At 33.4% G+C, this 27572-nt stretch overlaps 1 protein-coding gene across 3 annotated transcripts in view; it reads left to right on the forward strand.

Moving 5' to 3' along the window:
- The window catches only part of LOC139515970 (uncharacterized), a 104137-nt gene that overhangs the window by 69993 nt on the left and 6572 nt on the right, over positions 1-27572 (forward strand). Inside the window, exons 1-20 of one of the 3 annotated variants that reach the window (XM_071305762.1) lie at positions 7079-7176; positions 7577-7624; positions 8008-8168; positions 8697-8945; positions 9321-9473; positions 9644-9839; positions 10173-10425; positions 10800-10965; positions 11261-11434; positions 11570-11716; positions 12071-12640; positions 12875-13218; positions 13772-13954; positions 14278-14539; positions 14761-14908; positions 15150-15398; positions 15733-15990; positions 16214-16448; positions 16801-17017; positions 17224-27342. The exons of the other annotated variants lie outside the window; for them this stretch is intronic. Of the exons in view, the coding sequence (XP_071161863.1) occupies positions 7125-7176; positions 7577-7624; positions 8008-8168; positions 8697-8945; positions 9321-9473; positions 9644-9839; positions 10173-10425; positions 10800-10965; positions 11261-11434; positions 11570-11716; positions 12071-12640; positions 12875-13218; positions 13772-13954; positions 14278-14539; positions 14761-14908; positions 15150-15398; positions 15733-15990; positions 16214-16448; positions 16801-17017; positions 17224-27342 (14184 nt within the window). The 5' untranslated portion in view covers positions 7079-7124. Of the gene's footprint in view, positions 1-7078; positions 7177-7576; positions 7625-8007; positions 8169-8696; positions 8946-9320; positions 9474-9643; positions 9840-10172; positions 10426-10799; positions 10966-11260; positions 11435-11569; positions 11717-12070; positions 12641-12874; positions 13219-13771; positions 13955-14277; positions 14540-14760; positions 14909-15149; positions 15399-15732; positions 15991-16213; positions 16449-16800; positions 17018-17223; positions 27343-27572 lie in introns of those variants that run through there. 3 annotated transcript variants of the gene reach the window in all.

Consider the following 27572-nt stretch of genomic DNA (forward strand, 5'->3'; position numbering starts at 1 on the left):
ATCGCCTTCTCTAACAAAGAGCTTTGATTCTTTTGTTCAATTTCAACTGGGTTTCCGCCTGTTCTGTAAACCCCGTCCAAACCTTTTTTTAAATTGACCTCTAGTTTACCTTATGATTTCTTTTTCGTTAGGTTGTTGTCTCATAGAAGTTTATCTCACATTATTTCGTTAATATATACAGATTGTTATATGGATTGTAGACCTGAAAAAGATGTTCAAAGTTGAATATGCTGCAAACTTCAATACAACCTACTACTTATTTACCATGCATGTTTATCATGAAACTTTTGATCAGAACTATATATAAGTGATTTCACCATTTCTTCATATGTGTACCACTATCAATCAACAGAACAAATGCAAATAATTTTTTTGATATTTGCATATGGTTTCCTTTAATTTCTCACATCTATTTTATTTGAATTTAGGGAAACAAGTATTATTTATATAAACAAATCTCATGTCGATATATAACATGTACAACAATCAAACATCAAACTTGCTGTAGTTGAAAAACATCAAAAGGGAAAATTCAGTGAAATTTGGAGAATTTATATCATCACATGTACATGCATTTGAAATATTTAAAATATTTTTTTCAAATTTTTTAGTTTTAGGTTCCGCCTAGCTACCATATTAGAAAACTGGGATTTAAACCCTAGTCTATTAGAGGAATATTTCCAGTGGCGAATCCAGAAATTTTCATAAGTGGGGGCCCACTGACTGCCTAAGAGAGGGCCCACTCCGGTCATGCTCCAGTGGTTCTCTAAATAATCTACCATATTTTTCCAGACAAGGTGGGGGAGGGGGGGCTAATTTGCCTTTGATTTCATTGGTTGTAATTTTTATTTTATCATGAATCAGATTTGAACACGACTTTGGGGAATGAAGTTAAAGACCGAATGTCAGTTTTAGTCTTATATATGTACTTTAATTTTAGTCTTACATGTCTGATTCAGTGGCGATGGTGAATAGCTATATATAGACACTGACAAGTCTTAGATAACATTTTAAAGTTTTGAATATTTCTTCATTAGTTGACTAAAATTAGGTGGAGGTATGTTTTTATTTCCAACAGAGGGGCACTTATGCTCAACCTATATCAATTTGTGCATGAAGCGATTGATAGTTGCCAGACACTGAATGATTATACCACCAATTTGTGAAAGTTTTAACCTATGCATATATACTTTAAATACGATAAAAAAAAATCATGTCTTTTTCAGGACTTCTGATCCAACCATGTAGTACGGCATGTTATTGAGATATTGTTCTGGTTGATGGATGTTCATGAAGGACCTGTAGTAAAGAGTATATCACTGGATTGGTCTCTCTGTCTAAGTGTATTATTATAGTGCTTTGCTTTGAGCTCGGTTCATTGTTATGCAATTCATTCTTTGTGAAATAAAGATTTTACAGTCAACTCTCATGTACAAGGATGTCTCAAAGTATTATCATTTCTATGTACAATGTAAGTAACAGGGAGATAAAAGCATTTTATTTTTTGTTTGAACCAAACATTATTTGTTCATTGACCAAATTTGTTTTGCTTTCACCAGCTTTGAAGGAGATATTATCAAAGAATTGATAGAAAACAGCACAGAAGCTTACTTTCTAGCTCATCAGGCCCAAGCATCATGTTAGGCATTGTCATGACTAAAAACCAATAAATGTCTTCTAATCTGAGGATCAATTACACTTTTTTAAGTGTTTTACTAATGATACTGACAAGCCACCACAAAGATATATAAATAGAACCATACAAATAGTAAGCAAATACATATTAAAAAAAAGATGTGATATGATTGCCAATGAGACAATTCTCCACAACAGACCAAAATTACATAGAAATTAACAATTACAGGTCACCGCACAACCTTCAACAATGAGCAAAGCTAATGCAGCATAGTCAGCTATAAAAGGTCTCGAAATGACAATGTAAAACAATTCAAAGGAGAAAAATAACAGGCTTATTTATGTACAAAAAATAAAGAAAATACGAATATGTAACACATAAACAAACGACAACCACTGAATTACAGGCTCCTTATATCATGTTCTCAGATATCATCTCCCAATTAAACAAAAATCACGAAAAATTTAACCTATTATGTGTTGCTCTCCTAGCTATAAAATGTATCCAAAATCAAAGATGTGGAACATATTCTATCATAATCATTTGGTAACTAATGCAATTAGTGTCTCTTCCATGCCCGTCTTGAACATAAAAACTAAACTAACTATAAAATAATCAACACTCCTAATGCTCAGGTTGGTTGTCATCGTGCAACATAGTTAATAACACATATAGGAAAATCATAGAACTACATTTTCATAAAACACTGTCAAACAGCCAAACATACTATCCACACTCATCTGTGTCCACACTTGTTATTTCGTAAAATATCTAATCAAGTGTGAATTCCTCTGTCCTTAGTAAAGTATACAAACTTCTATTTATTTTAGATATGAAAAAGATAATGTTAGATATGATGAAATTATAAATCGAAATATTCCGATGAAATTGAATCTAACGAATACAACTAGTTGCTATCTTTAAAAAAAAAAAGAAATCCAATCGTAAACCAAAATGCTTGTTTGTATTAAATATTAGATACTTGTTTTTTTTTTAGATAATCGTTTATAGTTTTGAGATTAAAGTTCAAATGCAAATTTGAAGAAATGTAAGAACGCTATGTATAGCCTAGACAAAACAGCTTACACCTTGTACTTATAAATAAACAAACTAAATTGAAAACAAAACAAAAAAACTAACATAGTGAAACCTAAAATTTTCACTGAATACCCATCTCCTAAACATTAGTTTGTTAAAGGCCACATTTATGAACTGTTGTTAGGTGTTCCGGACCTTTTTTTTTTATCTGTACACGTTCTTTATTTAACTTTCAGAGGGTGTCTTTTACATGGTAAAGTTGCACTACTGTCTTATGATATGTATGTAAATTCGTTTAAACCAGGTACATTCATAAGCTCATGTCCCAAACCAGAAGCATGTTGTTCAGTGGTGGTCTTTTTTTTTTTTTGATGCAGTTCATATTTGGTTTGAAGTTAAATTAGATTTGTTTTTTCCTGTTTGAATTGTTTTATAACAATATGCTGTTTGTGTTGAATGCTGTATTATAACCTATAATTGCTTACTTTGACTACACTGCGTCTTGTTGGAGAGTTGTCTCTTTGGTATTCCTACCACATTAAAAAAAAAGATATTCCCTCGGACATTTGACAAATCCATTAGAATAATTTAAATATTGAAATGAACTGAAGTTGCCTTGTATATATATATAATTTACAGATCTAACATTGTTGGGTTGATGTTTAGACGAGTTGTATATACATTATGTACACAGCCATGTATCACCATCATTGATGGCGATCCGATGGATACATCTGTTGTAGGGTTGTCACTGACTCAGACGTACTTATGAATATAATTATTTTCTGTGACTGTATCTTACATTAATTTGTAGGATCCTTTACTATAGATAATTCAGCTGATCTGTAACAACAACATCTTCATACTTTTCATATATATTTCATACTTTTATTCTTAGTAATTTTAATTTTTGCCCTTTGGCATGGCATTTTTGCACTGAGAAAAATTCCAAAAAACTAGAAAAGGTGCAGGAAAGAGCACTCCGTTTTGTTTATGAGGATTTTACCAGCTCCTACGAGGACCTCTTACTTAAAGCTAAGGTGCCTTCCTTGCAGATCAGACGGATAAGAACAATGGCTCTAGAAACTTTTAAAATTATAAACAACATCGCTCCTGTGTGCTTACAAAATTTGGTGAATGTCAAAAAATCTAAATATTCTTTCAGGTATGTAAATATTCTTGAAATTCCACAGGTAAAGTCAACCCGTTACGGTAAAAAAATCGTTCAAATTTGCTGCTGCTACTTTATGGAACAGTCTTCCAAACCATTTCAGGACTGAAAACAGTTTTTCACATTTTAAAAGTCTTGTTCAGTCCTGGAACGGTTTGGAATGTCACTGTTCTGCTTGCAGATAATTCTTAAACTGTTTTATTATTTATGCTGCTTTTGGTTGCTCTGGTCAAGCATGTTTTTACTTCATTCTAAATTTGTTGATTATTTTTATTGCATGCTATGTATGTGAGATTCAACTTTGTATTACAGGTTGTTTTATATGTCAAAATGCACTGTTTTTATGTTATTTATATGTGTTTATATTCGGTCAAAAGCTCCTTAGAGCTTGTGTTGCTTATTTGTACTCATGCCGAATCAAAATAAAGTTTTCTTATCTTATCTTATCTTATTTCATGCCTTATATATCATGTACTGTAGTACGCCGCTAGATTAAAACTGACGTGGAAAGGTAACGTATGGCCACTGAAAGCTCTTTTATTTTGAGAGCCCAGGTGGTCGTGTGGTCTAGCGGGACGGCTGCAGTGCAGGCGATTCGGTGTCACGATATCACAGTAGCATGGGTTCGAATCCCGGCGAGGGAAGAATCAAAAATTTGCGAAAGCAAATTTACAGATCTAACAGTGTTGGGTTGATGTTTAGACGAGTTGTATATATATATATATATATATATATATATAGGTTTCTTATATTGACCAACCTTTTTCTCTCGTGCTTGATCGTTTTATACTAGTCATTTAGGGGCACTGTGTACCCTACAGAACACTGAGACGGCTTGTATTGAAAGAAAAAAATGTAACCTGTAAAATTTCAAATTGGCTTAATTGCACCACATTTTGTCTTGAAAGGGAGTTGTGTTATTGACATTCATGCTAAATCTTCGGATTTTTATTTTGAAGCAGTTTTGAATGAAAAAAATCATTGATTTCCAATATTATTTTTTTAAACTCAAATTAGTCGATACTAAAGAAACTAATTTCTCAATTATATATGTCATACAATATCATGTAACGCGTTTACATCGGTACATTATCACAATGGTCACACAAATCTCTGCTACTTGCGGTCAAAATTATGAAAATCACATAAATAAAACAAACTTCAAAATTTCCTTAAAACTTTTTTACATACATAAAACCTAAATATCAATTATCTTGTCGTCTCTCAAAATCTCCTTGCACTATTTTACATTTTCGATTAAATACATGTATATAAAACCGAAATTTCATTATCTGAACGTCTTATAGAAATATTATATAATAATCATTTATTTTAATATTGACGAACTTGATTTCAGTTTTAGGTTTTTTCATATTTAATATCTACTTATTCACATTTTAATAACGTAAAGGATCCAGATGTAGCTATAACAATCTGATTTGTCAAGTTATTTTAATCAAAAAGGTTATATGACCTCCATGTTTTAATAAAAGGAAATAATGTTGCAATAGAAAATATAAGTGTATTTGAATCATTTTGCAATTTTAATGAAAATAAAAATGGAAATGTACTTTCATAATTAATTTAAACGTTATTTTAAATAAACGAATTTATTTTTTTACAATTATTCAAGGACGTATATATCAGATTATACACGTGATACAATATTTTAATGAAGTGCAAGAAAGACTTCCTTTTAATTTCAGTATGAAAAAAAAAAAATTAACCTGCTTTGTACATCATGAACATCTTCCCTTGACTCAGAACATCAAATGAAATGCTATATATAGCTAGTGATACTTCTTCTATAGATTTTAGTTTTAACTAATCTCGTTTCGAATATAAATAGCATTGTTTACATGAAATTTTATCTTATATCTAAACACAGCTGGTTTCAACGCTGAACTCTAATCAAAATAACTACGCATATATGTAGGTAAATATTAGCAGCTTGTAATTGCGTACAAGGAAGTTTTCAAATGCTTATCAATGAAGCTTGCATCATAATAAATTTCGCATTATATGTAACATATCTCTATAGCAACTTTAAGATGCTCATGCTTATTCAATAGGTCAATTAATAAGCTATTGCGCATGTATATAAAAGGTGGCCAAAGAGAGAACAGATGTATTCAGAAAAACATCCGGTGTTCCGAAAGACTACGGACATCGTCCATTATATACAGCGTAAACCCTCAGGGGATTACGCAATTGAAATATATATATGCCTTTCTTGAGGCAAACCATCAATTTCATGTCAATAATAAATACCAGAGAGTACTGTTGGTCTAGCTATCTAAAATATAATTCTCTTTTCAATAATCAGGTAGAACTCTTTTCTCAAACATATAATTTCCGTGCTTTTATTGGTTTTTCTAAACACCTTGTGCCTCTATATTTTGCAAGCGGTTGTAGAAGTTTTTATAAGCTTTTTATGTACCAAAACAATAAAATGTCCATCCGATTTCATTGATCAGTTGAAGAATTGAGACCATATAGTCTTTTGATAATCTCGAGATGTATCAACAAAGAAGTAAGAAAGGTTAATGATAAAGTCAATATGACTCCAGTATACCCAAAATATGTCATTTGATTGATTAATTGATGTTTGCTTAACGTCCAGTGGCAAATATTTCATGCATTTTTCATGACGTCTCTTACTTGAAAAATAGTGTTTTGTTAAATGGTTCCTTACTTTGGTCAAATATCATTCGAATACATACACGTATATAGAAAATAATTACAATAACTTGGAAAACTAAAATCTAAGCAACACGAAACCCACCAAAAAGGAGGGGTGAAACATCTTTTTCTACCGTCAATATATTTTCAGATTTATACAACAAACAATAAGGTGGGCGATGCAGTTAAATCAACTAAGAAGATTACTTTTCTAATTTGTTTAAGAAACTCTTTGGAATTTCACTATTTATCAACGGTTTTTTTTCAATTTATTTGTGCCTACAATTTTTTTCGTACTTTATATCGACGAAAAATTCCTTTGATTATATAAATTGAAGTGTATTAGAAATGATTGTGCAATATAAAACTAGAACTTTCTATTGATATTTGACCAATGTGAATGATTATGAAAGATATAATTGATAACTTTTAATGAACCTAACAAAGTACAGATAATAATTAATTATAGATCTACTATCGAGGAATTTACCCTGCACCCCTATCTGTGTCAGCAACTTGTTATCACAGATTTAGTATAAAAGACACAGTCCAATTGGAACACCTCAATTAGAAACGAGACATTACACAAGCTCCATAATGGGGCTAAAGTTACTTATATTATGTGCCCTTGTGGTACTTAATCAAGCAGGTTTGTTATAGGCTAATTGTATATTTCTAATTTTGATTCAAATAAGTAACGATAAAAACGAATAATTTATTATCCAAACACACATGTGTATATTTCGTAATATTGAATGATAAATAGAAATTGATATGTTTAACCATTTGATTGTAAAAATTGTGAAAAACCCAATTCTGTGTATCTCATTGTTACTTCATATCTTACTTTTTTTTCGTTTATTGTTTTGTTCGTAAAACTATATAAGATCGTTTGTTTTCTCGCTTGAATTGTTTTGCATTTGTTATTTTGGGTTTGATAATTATTCAAGTCCGTACGATAAAATACTCGTGTCTGGTTGAGGGATGTTTCATTGCCAGTCATACCACATTTTCTTATTTTTATTATTAACTATGATATTCGTTTTCAGCTAAACTACCTAACTCACAGACTGCTACATGTGCAAGACAATGTACAGGTAAGTCACGTGTTTCATAACTTGTTACCTGCAATCTAGCGCAACTTTATAATATAAACATCATTGAATTCTTAAGATAAAAGCCCAGAAATACAAATCCGCATGCATTTTGACAAGATGCATTTCTTTATTTCCTAAATAGTAGTTGTCTTTTTTACAGTCATGAAAATAATCTCGTTTCCATAAAACCGAAATTATTTTAATCCTTCTATAAATAAAAGGTTTTCCCCATTACTACGAACAGGGACAGTCTATACCTGTCCCGGCTTCGAATTATCCTCGCTTAAATTAAAAACTTCTGTTGATATAAGTTCAGTGTGTAACAGCATATATTGTCCTTTTTGAAAAGGAGGTTTTAATATGGTAATTATTTTAATTTGCAGAATCGAAAAAATTTGGATACGAAACCGGAAAGACATACGACTATGACTACACATCAAAGGTGTCAACGACAATACAAGGGGCTTCCGAAGATAAAGCAGGAATTGACATGGCTGCAAAAGTTCACATCGAGGTTCATTCAAAATGCGATCTAGTGCTTAAGGTAATTAAGAAGAACAAAAATAAAAGTTATGAATTTTGTTGTTAACTAAAAGTAAACATTATGTCATTTATATAAGGAAGTTCGCTTCTCAGTTTCAAAATGAATAACTCTCCATAACACTAGTAAATATTGATAGGGGATTAATTAAGGAATCAAAAAAAGCAACAACAAAAATATAAAGGTCAATGTGCTTGTTTTCGAAATATTAGCCATTGGAATTTTGGCGGGAAAATATTCTTTATTGATTTTTCATAGATTTATCGATAATCATCGACAAGTTAAAGTTCTCAAAAACTATTAAAAAATAAATAAGATTTTATAAGACTTTATCAAATGGCTTCTGATTAAACATGTAAAAGATTTATAAAAAGAAAAATGGAGTCAATGGCCAATTTGTTTTAAGGCATTCAAAGGGATAAAACCAGAGGATTTCGAAAATATATTGTCTTGTTAGATTGAATTCATAGCGATACATTTTCGTATTCAGAATCTAAATGAGTTATTATAATCATCTCTTTTCATTTGCAGGTTTCTGATGTAGTACTTACTGAATCAGACCCTAAATCACCAAACACCAGACGCAATGCTGACGTCACTGGCGAATTCAAGAAGAGTCTTGAACAGAACCCATTGATGTTCTCTTTTCAAGATGGCCGTGTTGATGAACTATGCCCTTCAAACGACGAACAGACATGGGCTCTTAATATCAAACGAGCAATCATCTCTGCTTTCCAGAACTCTATGGATGACTTCAGTCAGGAACAGGAAACAAAAGAGGTAAAATTGTGTACCATAATCTAAGGATAACCGATCATTCAGTTGTAAATATTCAACTCGGAAAGATATGTTCGGAATGTGTCGGCCGTGTCTTTCACTTACAAACTTAACTTAAAGTCTGAACAAAACAAAAGTAAAGAAATCGATGAATTTTTTTTAAATAACTCTTTTCGTGGTTTTGTGTAACTATTTGTTTTGCTCTATTTCATTTTAGATTATAACAAACCAGTCAGCTACTCCCGTAGGTGGGGCCAAGGCGTTATTCTAACCATTAAAAAAAAAAGTTATCAAATAAAAGTATTATTATACTAACTATTTAAATTTTCAACAATAACTGTATGTTATGAAATAAAATAATTATGAAATTGTTTTCAGATGGATGTAACCGGAAGCTGTGATGTAAATTACTCTCTGGCTTCCAATGGGTGGTACACAATGACAATCATGAAGACAAAAGACACATTAGGATGTGTAGATCGTCATGGTTACAAAACAGCCATGCAAGGAACACCATACAGGGTACCATCTGTAAGTTATTATTCTATATCACATTTTTTTTAATTAATGGTGTTGCAAAATATCCATATTCTACAGTTGAATTCACTTTCAAACAATATTATATCACGTTAAACAAATTGAGTAGATTAAAACTGTGTGTGACTGAAACGGTTTTCACTTTGTTTTTATTATTGTTCTAGGAAATCCAGTCAATGCCATTGGTTAAAAGCACACACGAATGTCAACAGGGAATCAGTAAAACTGGTATCCTTCAGAGCAGCAGTTGTGAAGAACAACATGTTCTACGACCATTCTCCAGAGAATCCAGTGGAGCTGTTACAGAAACAAAACAGACATTGAAATATATTACAGAGAGTCAAAGCAGATCTACAAAAGGTGAAATTGAATCAACAGAAACTATTGATACATGCATCGCGAATCAAACGAATACTGAGGACTTTTTATCTACAAAACTCTTCCTAATATAAACGAAGTCCAAACGTCATTTGTTTCCTTGTAAAGCAATTTTAATACTAGAGCTGATATAACCTGTTCACTACTTAATGGCAACTTTGACAATAGATGAATTTGTCTGTTGTGTTTCCGTTCCCGATCAAGACTAGAACATAAAAGCGATATCACGCTAATTAATAACAATTTTGTTTATTACATTAACGTGCAAACTATGCATATATAATTTCCTAATTAAGTATTTATGTTCAATTTTAGTGTCTACTGAAAAGAGAACAACACTGGCATTTGAGCATGCTTTTGACAACACCAATTCTGCAAACGCACAGAAGGAGGTTGTGAACAATTTGAAAGAATTTTGCGAATTATCTAAAGATGCCGTGAAAGTCTCCACAGCTAAACAGTTTACTGAGCTTGTCAGACTTATGAAAACTTTGGATAGCGATAGCATGGAAAGTGTCCACAAGAAAGTACATTCAGGAAAAGTCTGTCCAAAGAATACAAAAGTCAGGTATGTATAATATAATGGAAATATAGTATACATGTATCTGTAATATTTTTTCACTGCAGCGTTTGCCATTGACGACTTCAGTACTGTACAATATTACATGATCGGGTAATTAGTTAAGTCAAATAATTCAAATTCTGCTTTCTCGTAGCTTTTGTGTTGTTTTTTCCACATTATCTCATATTTAACGTAATTTCAAATATGACACCGGTAATTTGGACAGAGTTATACAGACATTTTCTTTTTCTTCAATAATTTGTAAAACAATGAACTTTCCAATCTGATGAGAAGTCTTCAGTAATTGATACCGTTACTGCAAAAGAGCCATTGCTTTATTTAAAGTTGAAAGTGTAAAACAAATTTTTCATAATTTGCAGGAAATTCTTCCTTGACGCCATTCCAATGGTTGGAACTAAAGCTTCTTTGAAAATGATGACACATTTGATTAATACCGACGAAGTTACCGGAGCTGAAGCTGATATGTGGATGACAAGTCTATCTTTTATTCAACATCCAACAAAAGACATGCTATTGGAACTGAAGGTATATATAACTCTTTAATTATTCACTTGAAACAAAAGATTTAATGAATTGGTTTCGTTTTTAAGATGTTAGAATGTAATGGTTCTTTAATTTTGTATATATGTAAATTTATGTATATGTAAAAATACTAACGGTTCTTTCAAATATGTAAATATATGTATACGTAATGATAATAACGGTTCTTTCAAATGCGTAAATATCTTTATACATATAGACAGTAACGGATCTTTCAAATATGTAAGTGTATGTAGATACGTTTCAGCATAATGTATGGTGTTCATGTCTCTCGTTTTAGCCTTTGTTGACTAACACAAAGAACGGACAAGCCATGCTTGCAGTTTCATCACTTGTGTACACCTACTGTAAAACATCTTCCTGTGCTAACGACATTGATATGGTAAACCTTGTTGCCAGCTTAGAAGACAAGATTGGTGTTGGATGCTATGCAGACAAGAACAATGTTAACAACGTAAGCAGTTTCATTCATTTCTTAAAAACATGTTCATTGTTCTTCGGAAAATTTACTTTTAAATACAATTTGTCATATTAGACAACAGTATTTTCAATATAGGATAATTCACTTATCTTTTATGTTTCGTTTTAGATAATCCGCGCCTTACGTGCCTTTGGAAATGCTGGTTTCTCTAGCAGTATCACAATGGTCAATAGCTGTTTGACAAGAAAAGAAAATCCGACAGAGGTTCGCCTTGCTGCAGCTCAAGCTTTCCGCCGAATGACATGTGATGCAAACGTAATTAAAAACTTATTTATTATTTCTTATTCATTATCTTACATTCTATACTCTATGATAAACGAATCTATAATTTGACTTGTTAAATTGCCGACATTGTATTTTATCAAAATTGTCTTTATTGTATCAATATATAAATACAATCATACCGTCTGATTACTGTTGTGCAAACATTTTATTTTGATGTTACTGTCATTAAATATCATAATTGATTTATCTTTTAATTTAAGGGTAGAAAATGAAAAAAACTATAAAAAAAAATATAGTGTATTTAAGATATCGAATGTATTATTACTGCAAAATAACTTACATGCAAGAAATACTTCTTCAAAATAGGATTTGTTTTTATTTCAGAGAAACGAGTTGATGACAATTTACTCAAATCGCGATGAGGATTCCGAAATAAGAATTGCTGCTTATCTTGGATTGATGACATGTCCCTCAAAGTCTATCCTCAACAAAATCCAGACCACACTGGAATCAGAAGAAGTAAATCAAGTAGGCTCCTTCGTCTGGACTCACCTTACAAATCTAATGGAAACATCAAGTCCACTGAAACAAAGCATAAAATCTATTTTATCTAATGACATACTGAAGAAAGAATTCAACTTAGAAAAAATGAAGTATTCCAGAAACTATGAAGCTTCATTTTTCCTAGAAAAGTTGAACACAGGTGCAGCAATTGATAGCAATCTCATTTGGTCTTCTAAGTCTTTCCTTCCCAGATCAGCCATGACAAACCTCACCGTTGACCTTTTTGGTCACTCTGTTAACCTGTTTGAGTTTGGAGGAAGAGTAGAGGGACTAGAGTATTTCCTAGAATCATACTTTGGACCCGAAGGATATTTTGGCAAGTCAAAGGATGTTGTCAAACAATCAGTGAAAGGAATTAGCAACAAAGCAATGGATAAACTGAATGAGGAGGTGAGCAAATAGATTGACAGAAGTTATCGTTCTTTTCATATTGTATTTGAAATCCATTCACATTTGCCTTTATTCATATTTTGTTTGTTATACATTAAGTGTCTAATCGTTTTATTCAAAAACCAATACTTATATGAAATAACCACTTTTCGTCCTTTTCATCTTATAAGTTCAAGTATATTTAATTAATACAGAAACTTCAATAATAAATTTTGAATTTTTGCCGTTTTTTAGTTTGGATCAACAATGGAAGAGTTCAAAGGGAGCATGTATTTGAGAATATTTGGCAATGAACTACAGTACATCAACACCGACGATATCAAAAGTCTGATTGAAGGACAAAACTTCAACATTCTGGATTTTATCATCAATCTGGCTAAAGAGCAAGACTATTCTTTCACACAGAGCTTCATGTTTCTAGATACCAGTCTCATAATTCCAACAATGGCTGGTTTTCCACTTAACATAAGTTTAGACGGAAGTGCTACAATTGACCTTCAAGCTTCCGGTAAAATGGACCTTAGACAAATTCAGTCAAATCCCATGACAGTTTCCATCGATGGAAAAATTCGACCAAGGTAATATTAAATACTCAGATACACAATTTTAGTATTAAGATCAACCAAAACAAAAGACGCAAAAATATAAAAAAAAACCAAAGCCAAATGTCAGCTTGAAATACAAACTGAAACATCAGGAAAGTCATTAACCAAATAAGCACATATCAGTCAACAACAATAGTTTGAATGGAGTTTTATGATTGTCTCCGTTATTCGTTCAAACACAAAATTTGTCATAATTTTGCGCAATAAATATCCCGTGGTTGATGATATCAACATGATCAAAGAAATCAAAAATTATATCAACCAACAAATTTTTCAAACTATAAAGTAATAATAAATGCTTTAAACAGTGAATACATATAATCAAACAAGTCTGGTGTTAATTTTTTTCTAGACAAAAAAAAAATAAAGAATATGCATGTTTTTACGCAAAAAAAAAACAACCAGTATATCACAGTTGTGAAAGAATGTAGATCTGAAAAGATATATATCCGTACGCATAATTAAGAAATGCATATTTACAAGGTAAATTTGTATCTTAATCAATCTAAATATCTTTTTAATTCAGTGCTGCTTTGGAAGTGACAAGTCTAATGAGTGTTGATGCCTTCGTAACTAAAGCTGGAATGAAAATGGTATCCTCAGTGAACTCTGCCTCTGCTGTTGAAGGTCATCTGGAAATTAAAGGTGGACAACTCTTTAGTGCCGAATGGAAGACACCAGATGCAAAGACAGAAATATTTGAAGCAAAGTAAGTGCGAAAAATTTCATGATAAATTATTTAGGTCATAAAAAATATCTTTTACTCTTAATATAACCAGTCTGGGTTTTTTTAAATGGTATAGTTTCCGTGCTGTTTATGAAGTTATCTTGATATAATTCACTCGAATGACAACCTTAATTTACCTCTTTCCATATCAACAGCATGGTTTTTTTTTAGAATAATTGACTGTTCTGTTCTTTTCTATCTGTTACATTTTTTATTAATGTAAAAGGAAGAAAAGGGAATGCAGTCTCTTATCCATATAAACCTTGCATACTTTATAGTATGGTAATGGTTATCTCTTTTTGCAGAACTTCATTCTTTACTGTTCATCGTGATGAGACCCGTGAACAAAAGATGATAACACAAAACAGACAAACAAAGAAACTATGCACAGGAGATGACCTTTCCCACGTGACTGGACTTGAACTCTGTGGCGAAATTTCCTATCCTAATGCTTCTTTAAAAGCTGATTCTCCATATTTCCCTCTAACTGGACCATTGACAGCTGGTGTTACACTGTACAAGAGAGACAGCCATACTAGTTACAAAATGGAGTATAAATTTGGAAAGGTAATTACCTTTTTTTTTACAGCTTACTTTTTTGCTTAAGACTAATGTTTAAAAATTATGAATTTATTTTTGATCACTGAATGTTAGTCTTATTTTTCAATTAGGTAATAATACTTCAACCACTCATATATATCATAACAGGAATATAAATATATATATCATTATTCCTTTTTTTTTTCTGACGTGAGGTATAATGGTTCTATTTTTATAATTTATTTTAGACAAAATCTGTAGTGATTGCCAATGTAGGATTTAACACACCAGGGTCAAAGGTTGATAGAGAAATGAGACTCGGTTTCAATATGAATATGAAGAAGCATGATATAGAAATGATGATGCTGTCACCATGGAAAAAGGCCACCTTCAATGGTAACTTTTAATATATAAGGAATTATGTATTTTATGTCAATACCTTCAATATTATTTGTTATTGACAATGCTATCAATTTTCACAGTAAAATTTAATTTAGTATCAAGTCATGATTTTAAAGTTTTAAATCTTAAATAACATTATATTTATCAGGTATTATGGACTTCTTCCTTTTTTATTTATTTAAGAGATAAATACTTTTGTTAATACTTTTTACAAAAGAAGTAATCTATTTTATAGGAGCTGTCGATACCAAACAAAGACAATTAAATGGTAAATTACTTATTGACCAATCAGAATACTCAGTCAATGCAGCTTTAGCTAGTAAGAAGAAGTCTTCTAAAATGATATATACACCATCTGTAGAAATAGTCATTCCAAAGAAGGATAACATCAAACTTGATGGAACTATTGAATATTTGGCGGGAACAACTTTGGATTCTGCATTTGCCATTCGTGGAGTTTCAAAAGAACCAATCAACATGAGATGTGAGTTAAACATCAATAGTCATAGAAGTTAAAGTCACATCCCCTTGCAAAGAATACCAAAATAAATAAACAATAAATCAAAAAGAATCAGCATGCCAGGTTTACAGTAGTACATCTCTTTTATGAAATTCAATGATTCGATACACTTTAAATGCAAAAAAACCAGCAACTAAATGCTTTGATGTATACAAAATCTATTATGGGCACAGTTTCAGTTTTGTTTATTTTCTTCATAATTTACGTATACATATTTTTAATTTAAGTGATATACTTAATTCTATAAAAAAAAAGAGAGAGAAGTTTAACTATATGGTTTTTGCTGTTTTATTTGTAGTGAACATGCTAAACAAGAAGGTTATAAAATCCATCAAGGGCAGTTTTACAATGGACAAAAAAGAAGAATATAGTTTCGAGACCAGAATGCAGACACTAGTAACTAAAAAATCTTTGAGATATAGTCCATTTATCTCAGTTAAAACCCCAGCAAAACTGTTGATGGGTCTTGGCGGTTCAGTGGAAATTAAATATAAAAAAGCTGCAAAGGTTGACCTGACTGTTACCGGATTGACACGTTCTCCAATGAAATATTTTGGTAAGTAGAATTATTCTTTTCTATTTTTATTCCATTTATCTCTCTTTGTTTAAGAGTATATTACAAAATGTATTTAGATTTAAAGGATGAATAAACTTGTTGGTATTCAACTTAATTTAAAACAGATAATAGAATTTGTTTTGGTGACATTTGGTTGTTTATAATTAGGGCCAAACTTTCCACTTTTGTTGATGTCATTTTTAAATATGATTTTTGTTTTCAGTTCAATTAAGAGATACAGGAAACGCAAAGCAAGCCCGTTATCAGACAAAAATGAACATCCAATCTCCAATTCTGACTACTAAAGGCAGATCCAACATTATGATTCGACCTACATCTATTATAACCAGAACCACGTTTGATTATATCATACCACGTGTTGCCCGTGATAAGGTTACCATGAACAGCAAGATTGTCATGAAATCAACAAAGAAAGCTACATCAATCAAAGGCAATGGGTCAGTGTTATTTTATTTACTAGAGTATCCATAAGTCAAACATAGTCAGAAAATAAACATAAGTAGCCTAAAAACATGGCAAATCTTTTAGGAATTTTGGTCCTCAATGCTCTTCCACTTCGTACTTTATTTGGCCTTTTTAACTTTTTTGGATTCGAGCGTCACTGATGAGTCTTTTGTAGACGTAAAGCGCGTCTGGCGTATATACTAAATTTAGTCCTGGTATCTATGATGAGTTTATTTACAATATCATTGTTGAAATATTTAGCCATCGCTTTAATTGATTAGACAATTTTGTAATAGTATCAAACAATGTACATATATTTAAGAGTCTCTTTGTATTTCTTTACAGTGTTTTGACTTTGAAGAAAATGTCACATTTGAACCTTAACCTTGGAATGAATTTTTTGACCAACGCTAAACTGACCACTAGCAACTTCAATGTCAAGTATGGTGCCAATAAGAAAGATATGAACAAACAGATTAGCTTTTCATCAACAGTAAAACACACGTTAGCATGGCGAGCAAGCGATGTCAGAGTCAGCGCACAACTGCAACACCCTGAATCAGTAAGTTATAACAACACTTTGCAATGTACGGCTGATATTCTATGTTTAAAATACAGAATATTATTGTCTTAAACGTCACAAAAAATATTCGATCAATGAAGCCTTTAAGTAAGTCTACATTAAAGAATAAAATAGAAAGATTATATGTAATCTGATTTTGTTTTGAAGAACGATGTCTATATGGTACCAAATATTTTGTTTTCTAGGCAACAGACCTGAAGATAAAGGGAAGTCACATTCATACCAAAAAGGCACTGGATACCAGCATTTCGGTGTCAGTTGGTAAGAAACACACCTTGAGCACATCAGTCTTCCTGAAAAACAAATCAAAGAAATTGACATCTGTTTCTGGTGGAATTTCACTTTCATTGAATGAGAAATCCCTTTCCATGTCAAATGTCTTCATCCAACAGAACAACCAAAAATATACCAACGACTTCGCTGCCACTATCGGTAAACAAAGAACAACGATAAAATCTGCCATCAAGAGCATGTCAAATATTGAATTCGAAATATCCAATGATGTAACACTACCAGAAAGAAAACCTTTTACCATTGCTGGTCAGCTAAACAGGAGCCCTAGGGATTTCAAAGTAGGAGCACAGATTGGAAAATCATATATTTTGGCATTTACTTCCCAATACAAACCAAAGACCTTGATCAAGATGTCTGGTGATGTGAAGGTTAACAGCAGACGCGTGACAGCTGAAATTGAAGCAATGAATACCAATCCTCAGTATACCGGAGTATTTGATGTTAAGTGGGATGCTGATAAAGATGAATCAAAAAGAATAAAGTTTGTAGGAGATTTGACATACAAAAACTCCATGGATGTAAACGCTAGACTAGAACATGTCAACCCATTTACTAGTGTCTTATCGAGTTATAATCATATAGTTGATATAAATACACAGGGCCATTTTGATATCTTTGTGGGAGGGAAAGAGGAAATAGCTTTAGATCTTAATCTAAAAAACAAAGATGAAGGAAAAGCTGGAACCCTTAGAATGCAGACACCGGTCACTGGATTAGTACAAATGAATTATGATTTGATGTCAACTACCAAACAATATCAGAATTCAATGGATATCTCATGGCAGAAATCAAACAAAATTGGAATTTTAGTAAATTTGGACAAACCATTCAATGCCAATAAATTTCATGGAATTGTTACAGTTAAAACTCCATTCAAGGGCTTCCAAATGTCCTCAGTAGAAGTGGACCATGAATACAACGGAAAGGTAAAAAGTATGCTGAAAACTGAACTCAACAACGAGAAAGTAAAAGTTGATATTAACTATAGTAACGAAGACCAGGATGTAAACGGTGTAATTAGTGTAAAATCGTCATTATCCAGCTTGAGAACAGCTTCTGTAAGCTTCCACCATAAAACTACAGACAACAAATACCAGAACGCTTTAGCAATGGAGCACAATGGCAAAGTATATCAGTATGAAGGTCAAATGAATCACAGATTTACAAAAGGAGGACTGAAGAATAAAGGAAAAATTGTCTTTAATCTACCAAACAACAAATATGATGCAAATTGGGATCACAGCATTACCAGCAATGAACTCATTTCTAAAATGCAGTCAAATATTAATGGTAAATCCTATGAATTGGACGTAAATGGAAGACAAGCCATAACATTGAGTGAAGGGGGAGTATCATTTAACCTGAAGATTAAATCTCCACTTATGGACGATATCCTTCTGCGTGTTGACCATCAACACAGACCATCATTGATAGACAGTTCAGCAACCGTATCTATTAATAGTAACGTTATGATGTCTGGTCATGTAGACTACAAGAGAGAAGCTGGCAAGGTGATGTCAAAACAGTCTTTCAAAATGTCTGATATCGCTTTTGAAACTTCAATTATATCTGAATATGCCCGTTTTCCAATGTCAGGACAAATTAATATGAAGTTGAATGATAATGAAATCGATGCAAGTGGAACCTTTGATCGTCAGCAGAACAGCCAAAACGGTAAACTTAAATTTAGGTCACCATTTACCAAACCTATTGTACTAAGTATTGATCGAGCAATTGATGGGGAACAGATCATTTCATCGTCTATTGAGTATGGAAAAACTGAAATTATTGCCATGGAAAACAGATTCAGATGGGACAACACAAAAATTGTCAAGATATCAGTTGTAACACCAATAGAGTCAGTCAGGAAATTTGAAACATTACTCAAGTTTGATGGAGGTATAACTGCTTTCAAAACAGTCGCAAGTTTAGAAATTGAACCTACGTTTAGACCAATCCAGATGACATCAGAATGGAACTCTGTCAATGGGCTCAATGGAAAAATTCGTTTGGAAACTCCATTCCAACAAATACCATACAGTCAAATAAGTTTGGTTTCTAAACCCACTTCTAGAATGACATCATCAGATCTAGTTATTGAATATCTCCCAAGACGAGAAATAATCATGAAATCAAGCTACATGGTACAGAAAGATCACGTTGAAGGCAGTTTAGACATAAAAACTCCCTTCCATGATATGCAAACAATGTCAGCATCAGTTAAACATGTAACTCGAAATAACGCCCTAAATTCTGAGATGACATGCATCTGTCCTAAAGGAACAAAATACGTCGCTGACATCAACTATAAATCTGGTATCAAGAAAGAGGGGTCAGTCAGTCTGAAAATGGATAAGAAAAGAATAAGCGTTAATGGTATGGTCGACATGACGTCTGGATACCCAACTGGTTTCTTGAAGACATCAACACCCTTTACAAAGGATATTATTGTTGATATTAAGCAGAAGAATCAAGCTGAAGTAATTGTGACGTCGGGCTCGCTGAGATACGATAACGGAAAAGAAATATCATTGGAAAACCGATTCCGTTGGAATGATGCCTTTGTGTTCACAACAGCTCTTGCTACACCATACGAATCCATGAAAACAATTAACTCTGTAATAGAAGCTAAAGGAAACTTACGATCTTTCTCTCTTTTAAGCAGCATTGAAGCAGAACCAATCACAAAGAAGTTCTTAATATCCAGTGCCGTAAATACAAATGGTGGATTCGATGGTAACTTCCGCATTGAAACCCCATTCGATGCCATTCCATATAGTCAGATAACCGTCTCTAGTCAAAGAAGTAGCGGATCCACAAGAACAGTTGCTAATATAGAATACCTTTCAGCTAAATATATCAGTGTCAAATCAAGTCACACAATGGATTTGGATAACATTGATGCAACTTTTGAAATTCAGACTCCATTCGCCAAATTTAAACATGCATCTGCTTCAATAAAACACACAAATGACGACAAAGGCATTTCATCTTCTGTAGGAATCGAATATCCTAAAGGAAATATATATTCTATAGACACTTCCGTTAAAAACGCCGAAAGGAAAGACGCTTCCATCACCGTCAAAAGTCCATACAGCAAACCAGTAAGTCTGTCAGTCTATCATCAAGGAAAATATCCGTCAATGGAGACACACGGTGAACTACAGTACCAGGGCAACCAGAAACACATATTGGATATAGCATTTAATAATAAAGCTAACTTTAAGTCATCTGTGTCATACAAGTGTCCATCTATGGACAAAATATCTTTGGAGATAAACCATAAAGGAAGCATGAAACAATTCAATTCTCTCGTCAAAGCGCAATACAAGAAGGGCGAACAACATCAAATCGAAGTAATCTTTAAAAATTTGGCTAAAATGCAAGGATCTTTTACAGTCAAATCAGCGTTCATGGATGACTTTAAAGCATCTTTCCATCATACAGGGTCCTTGAGGAATCTTAAATCTCATGTTCAATATGCTTACGGTAAAATGACTCCAGCCTCTGCCGATGTAGCACTTATTTCTGGAAAACGTACCAAGGGATCCGTGAAATTGTCTGCACCAATGTTTGAGGATATTACCATGACTCTTATTCACAAGGGAAATCTGAAAAGCTTCAGAAACAAGATGAACCTAATCTACAGCAAGAAACAGAAAATCAGTACCGACTTTAATTTCCGTCTGGCTAAAGTAATGAAAGCTACATTTATGTTTGTTTCTCCTTTTAAAGGATATAAGAAAGTCATTGCCAACGTGAAACACGAAGGAACATGGAAGAGCTTCAAGTGTGATGCCAATATTAAAAAAGGAAAAGACGTTGTTAAAGCCAACATGAAAACATCCATAGGGTCTAAATTCAACTGGGAAGCAAGTGTAGAAACTCCAGTTGCCGGTTGGAAGAAAATGAATGCTGCTGTATCGCACGAAGGAACACTTTCTAATTTTAAATGCCATGCCGAGATAGGTCGAGGTAAACAAGACATGGTCGCTGCAGACATACGATTTGCAATTAATCCATCCATTGATATTCTGTTGGCCGCACAGACACCTTTTGTTGGCTACAGAAATGTCAAGGCATCTTTGTCACATCAAAAATCAGACAGCAAGATAAAGTCTCATGCTGAAATAACATACTTCAAGAAAGATACAATATCTGCAGATATCTTAATAAACAAACCAACAAGAAGTGTTGATATTTCCATAAAGACTCCATTCAAGAAATATGAAAAGATGGCATGTTCCTTCTCACACACTGGTTCATTATCAGAATTCAGTACAAAGATGGATTTGGCAGCAAACAAAGATAAGTACTCGGCTCAGATCAATTTGAAGACTGTAGGTCAACTATCAGCAGTGATGAAAATATCAACACCCATTGTCGGCTATCAAGAAACCGATCTTTCCTTTACTCATAGTGGAAGCTTAAACAATTTCCGTTCACGAGCAAATATTCTTTTCAACAAGAAGAAGAGTGTCACTGATGTCTCATTTAACTCACTCAGTGGTGTAGAAGGACAATTGACATTGCAGACACCCTATACAGAAACTGTAAAAGCTACAATTATGCATAACACTGAGGGGAAAATGAAATCATCTTCAAACATTGCATATGGTAAACAGACCATTTTAGATTTTGATGCTTTGTTCAGTCAGAGAGGACAAACATTTGGAACTGTCTCCATCAAAGCATTGAAGGTACCAAAAATGGCAGCAACTTTTGAATACGAGGGAGTTATATTCAACAATAAAGCAACCATACAGGCATCACTTGGGAAAGACAAGATCATTGTTGAGACACAAATGGAAACCAAATCGGATGTCTCAGGAAGAATTTCTATTTCAACTCCATTTGATTCTGCAAAGACGATGTATATGGTATATTCTAAAACTGGACCGATGAATAAAATGAACGGTAACATTGAAGCTGGAATCAACGAACAGAAGATTACGACTGACATAACTATTTCATCTGATGACGTAACAAAGGCATCTGTCACACTCCGAACACCGTTTGCTGAACTACGAAATGCTGATGTATCCATTAGATTTTCTGGCACCACTAAAAACTTTGATAGCCACAGCGAAGTGACAGTTAACGAAAAAATGGCTGAAGCTGATCTGACAGTCATTGTGAATGATCGTCTTGACATTAGAGGGTCTATGAAAACTCCATTTACTAAAGACTTTGTCATCCGAATGAACCATGATGGTGCATTGAACAGTTTCAAATCTTCTTCTGATGTATCATATGGATATGATAAAATTAGTGGACAAATAACAACTGATTTAACCAATGGAGTACAAATTGACACCACCCTCAAAACTCCATTTTCAAATGATGTGATCTTTGCTACATCTTCTAACTACGATTTCAAAGACTTCCGATCACTTTCTCAGTTAACATACAGTGGAGCTAAACAACACGAATTAGAAGTCACCTTCTCTGTCGTCAAGGAAAGAAAATCTCTGAAGACAAATGCACAAGTAACCTACAATGGAAAATCAGTTTCAGGAAAGGTTGACTTTGAAGGTGGAATGAGAAACTTCAAATCTGCAGGAGAGGCTAATTACAATAACCAGAAAATAATGGCAGAAATCCAATTCCAGTCACTGAGAAGACTAAATGGACAAGTATCATTGAAAACACCATTTTCATCCGATTTCCTCCTATCCTTCAACCACCAAGGTCAGATACCAACTGCTTTTACATCAGCTGCTTCGATGTCATACGGAAAGATATCCCATGATATTCGGGCATCATTTAACCACGATGGGTCATTTAAGAAGTTCTCTACTAATGGTCAGATTAGTTACAATGGCAAGAGAGTATCTGCAGACATTTCCTTTGATGCTACTAGTGACATAACAGGAACAGTGACATTGAAGTCACCTATGACGGATGACATAATTGTTACTTTCTCCCATAATGGAACACCATTGACATTCAGGAGCATTGCCAAAATTACTTACAGTGGATCAATGAAACACGATGTTCTCATAACATTCAATCATGCCGGATCAATGATGAATTTTAACACTAAAGGCGCTTTAACATACAATGGCAAAACCACATCAGGCGAAATTGTATTTGATGCTATTAAAGACATTGAAGGTAAATTAGAATTAAAAACTCCTATTGCAGATGACATAATTGTGGCAGTTTCTAACGAAGGATCCTTAAGGAATTTCAAAACTTGTCTCAAAGTCACATACAAAGGACAGTTACAACATGATGCCAGCCTTATATTTAACTTCGATGGATCAATGATGCGGTTTGGGACAAAATCATCTTTAATTTATAACAGCAAAAAAGTATCCTTCGATGTTAGTTTTGATGCTACCAAGGATATTGAAGGGAAAATTACATTGAAATCGCCATTTACCGAGGATATGATTGTGGCCTTCTCACACGAAAACACGATGAACAATTTCAAAACCTGTCTCAAAGTTACATACAGTGGAGAATTGCAGCATGATGCCAGTCTTACCTTTAATATGGATGGAACATTGGTGAAGTTTACAACTAAATCAGTTTTTACCTACAACAACAAAATGGTCTCTACTGCCGTCAGTTTTGATACCACAAACATTCTTGAAGGCAGAATAACAGTCACAACACCATGGACAAATGAAATCATTGTGGCTTTTTCAAATGAGGGATCTATACAAAATTTCAAAACCTGTCTTAAAATTACATACAGTGGTTCTTTGAAGCACGATGCCAGTGTTTCATTTAGGTTGGATGGAACAGTCAGAAAGTTCTTAACACTGGCTTCGGTGAAGTACAATGACAAAATAGCTTCCGCTGAGGTAACTCTTGATTCTAGAAAAGACATTGTTGGAAAGATCACCTTGAAAACACTAATGTATGATGACGTTATCATTGAGATTGCCCGCAACGGTAACTGGAAAAACTGTTTGTCTTTTGTTCAAATCACCTACAATGGCGCTTTGCAACATAACGCAAGAGTAAGCTACAAGTTGATCAAGAAACCAACAAGTATCCAGGCAAATACTGAGGCAAGTTACAATGACGAAACAGTATCTGGAGACATTTCTATTGAAACATCATCTGGAATTGATGGAACCATGACTGTTAAATCACCATGGAACGAGGACATTACCACAATTGTTATTTACAACGGAGAACCAAAAGATTTCACTGCCCAACTCCAGCTGGACCACAAAGGCTCTCGTCAATATGAAGTAAATATAAGACATAAAACAACTGGTGAAATGAAGAAACTTTCAACTGCTATCTCTGCGTCCTACAACGGCAAAGAAATGTCGTTTGACGGTTCATATGACTTAAAAGACAGCAAGAACGCTCAAATGACTTTCAAATCACCATTCACCAAAGATGCATTTGTGAAAATATCTTTAGAAGGAACAGTTCAAAGATTTAGCTCAAATGTAGAACTATCATATGGCGAAAAGACCCATGTTATGACTTCAAAATTCAATATGATCATGACTGATTCCAAATTAGGTTCTGCAGTTGAAATATCAGTCGACAACCAGAAAGGATCTATTGACCTCCTTGTTGAGTACTCTGATGAATACAAGGTTAAGGTATCTGCCAGTTCTCCACTAACTGACAACATTGAACTAATGTCTTCTGCAAAAATAAACCGTAACAATCTAATTGGTTCATTACTGATTAAACTCGCAGGAAAAACCATCCACGACAGCAGTTTCAGCCTGACAAGAAGAATGGGAGAAAACCAATTTGTCGCGAATTTAAATGCTGTATACAACTCTAAAAATGTCAATGGGGGATTTTCAATTGTTACATACAATGGAATTGACGCCAAAATGACACTAGAGACTCCAGTTGCAGGATACGAGAAGATTGCAGCCAATTTCTTATACGAAACTGACAGGGATACAATTACGGCACAAGTCAATGGAAACGTTGGATCTAACAATGTAGAATTTAATGCAGTTTTTGATAAGACTTCACCATTCAATGGAAAAATTAATATCAAAACTCCAGTCAGTGGATTAACCGAAATGTCAATGAACGTAGTGTTCAACAATAATCCTTCAAACTTTCGTCTCACATCTGATTTCGCTATTGAAGGTCAAAACATGTATGACCTTAGTTTTGAGCATATCTCCTCAACAAGAAATATACAAGGAGGTCTAGAACTGAAAACAACAATTTTAGAAGACATTGACATCAAGTATGACATCTCTGGAAGTTTAACAAAGTCTTCATCCTCGTTCAGTGCCTCCGTTGGAAGTAACAACCAAATTTCATTGAACACTTTGACCAACATTCAAGGCAGGCAAATGGGAGAAGTAAAATCAACCTTAAATATCAACATTGCTGGTTTCACAAAAACAGCTGAATTAGAATTAAAAAGTGGAAGAAGCTTCAGCGATTTCACTTCTAAAATAAGTGGAAAAATTGATAACGATGAAATCTCTGTAGAAACCATATTTAAAAGTCAACCATCTTATGAGGCATCGGTTAAGGTAGAAACACCTTTCAAATCAACTAAATCAATGTCAGCTACGATCAAGAATATTCGTAAATCAAATTTTGTCAGCACATCAGCTGTTGTTGCACTTTCCCCTGAAAAGGTTTACGAAATGAGTCTTAATTATCTCAACCAGAACTTCCGAAAGATGGATATAAAAGCCGAAGTAAAAACTCCAGTGAAGGGACATGAGTTGATGAGATGGGTATACAGACACGGGACTGACCAGGTTTTATCTGTATTTTCGAACTACGAATGCTCAACTGGAATTCAAATTACTGGTGATATTAAACTGTCACCAAGATCGATCAACATGGATGTCAGGACTCCGTTTCAATCAATTCGATCATTGTCTCTTAAGGGAAACTTAGAAAGACAAAATATGATCTATAGTTTAGACACTTTTTTTGAGATGAATAAGAAATCAGTTAAACTATCTGGTTTAGTAGACTTAGAAAGCAGACCAATGACAACTAGAATCGAGCTGAAGACTCCATTTAATGGACTTGAATCTTCCGAGATCAATCTGTCATGTACAGGAGACATCAAAGATTTGCGCGCCACAGTCGAAGTTGTAACTCCTTTGATTAAACCAATCAATTCCGAAGTACATATCCGTTACGATTCTCTTTTGGACATGGAAACCACTGCAATTCTTACCACAGGGTTTAAGTCCTTCGAACGATTGAGTGTTTCATTGGTCAACAAGAAATACAGAAATGAATACCAAACACATGTTGAAACCTCGTGGAATAGAGAAAAGACCATTTCATTTGATGCTTCATGTGATATTTCGGAGATATCTAGTGGAAAGCATATCAAGACATCTATGTCAATTTCTACACCTTTCGAAGCCCTTAAAACTATAACTGTCAATATGGGACATAAATATTCCTCTGGTAACTACATGCAATCGGTCTTCTTGGAATACAACGGGAAACCCCTACTAGATATTGACACATCTTATTCAAATATTGAGCATCACACAGTATCCATAGTAACAAGACACCCTAGACCTATGAACTTCAGAATCGGAGGTCACATGGAAGCCGAAAAGATAAACAGTGATATCAGCTTAAACTGGAATACAGACAAAACAGACAGCAATATGAACATGGAAGTCTTTTATAGTCATAGCAATAATAAGTGTAACTTAGGACTTAGATTTGTACATCCATCAAAAACCATCGGATTTAGAGGAGAATTAAAACGTTCAACAAGTCATAACTTAATTTCGCTTGATGTTAACATAGATGATGCCAATGTATTTGGATATACCTATGATTGTAAACACGGCAATGATGACAGAGATACTAGTATGAAATTTCGTTTTCCAAACAGATCTATCATGTTTACAAACGCAATTCAGAACCGTCTTGGATCTAAAATGGTAACTGGTGCCTTCTTCTGGGATGCTGATGGTGACCAGACAAAGAAAGTATCTGTTAAAGGGGATATAACTCCAAGTGAAAATGGTGTAGATGCCAATGTTGTTCTAGAAATGCCAAGTATTGGACAGGTAATGAAATATTTTAAGTAACTTTCTTGTAACTTAATCAATGACAAATTGAATTGTTCAATTTCTGTAATCGTACTTTCCTTACCGCCCCTGATGATAAAGTTGAAAAAAAACCTTGTATAAAGAATCTTATTCTTATCGATGAATGTTAAATTAAACAACGTTTTATTCTGGTTATTCCAAAAAAAAAAAACCTATTCTATTAAATATATACTGTATGGATAAGTCTC

The sequence above is a fragment of the Mytilus edulis genome, chromosome 3 (assembly GCF_963676685.1).
Source record: "Mytilus edulis chromosome 3, xbMytEdul2.2, whole genome shotgun sequence".
In the NCBI taxonomy this organism is placed as follows: Eukaryota; Metazoa; Mollusca; class Bivalvia; order Mytilida; family Mytilidae; genus Mytilus; species Mytilus edulis.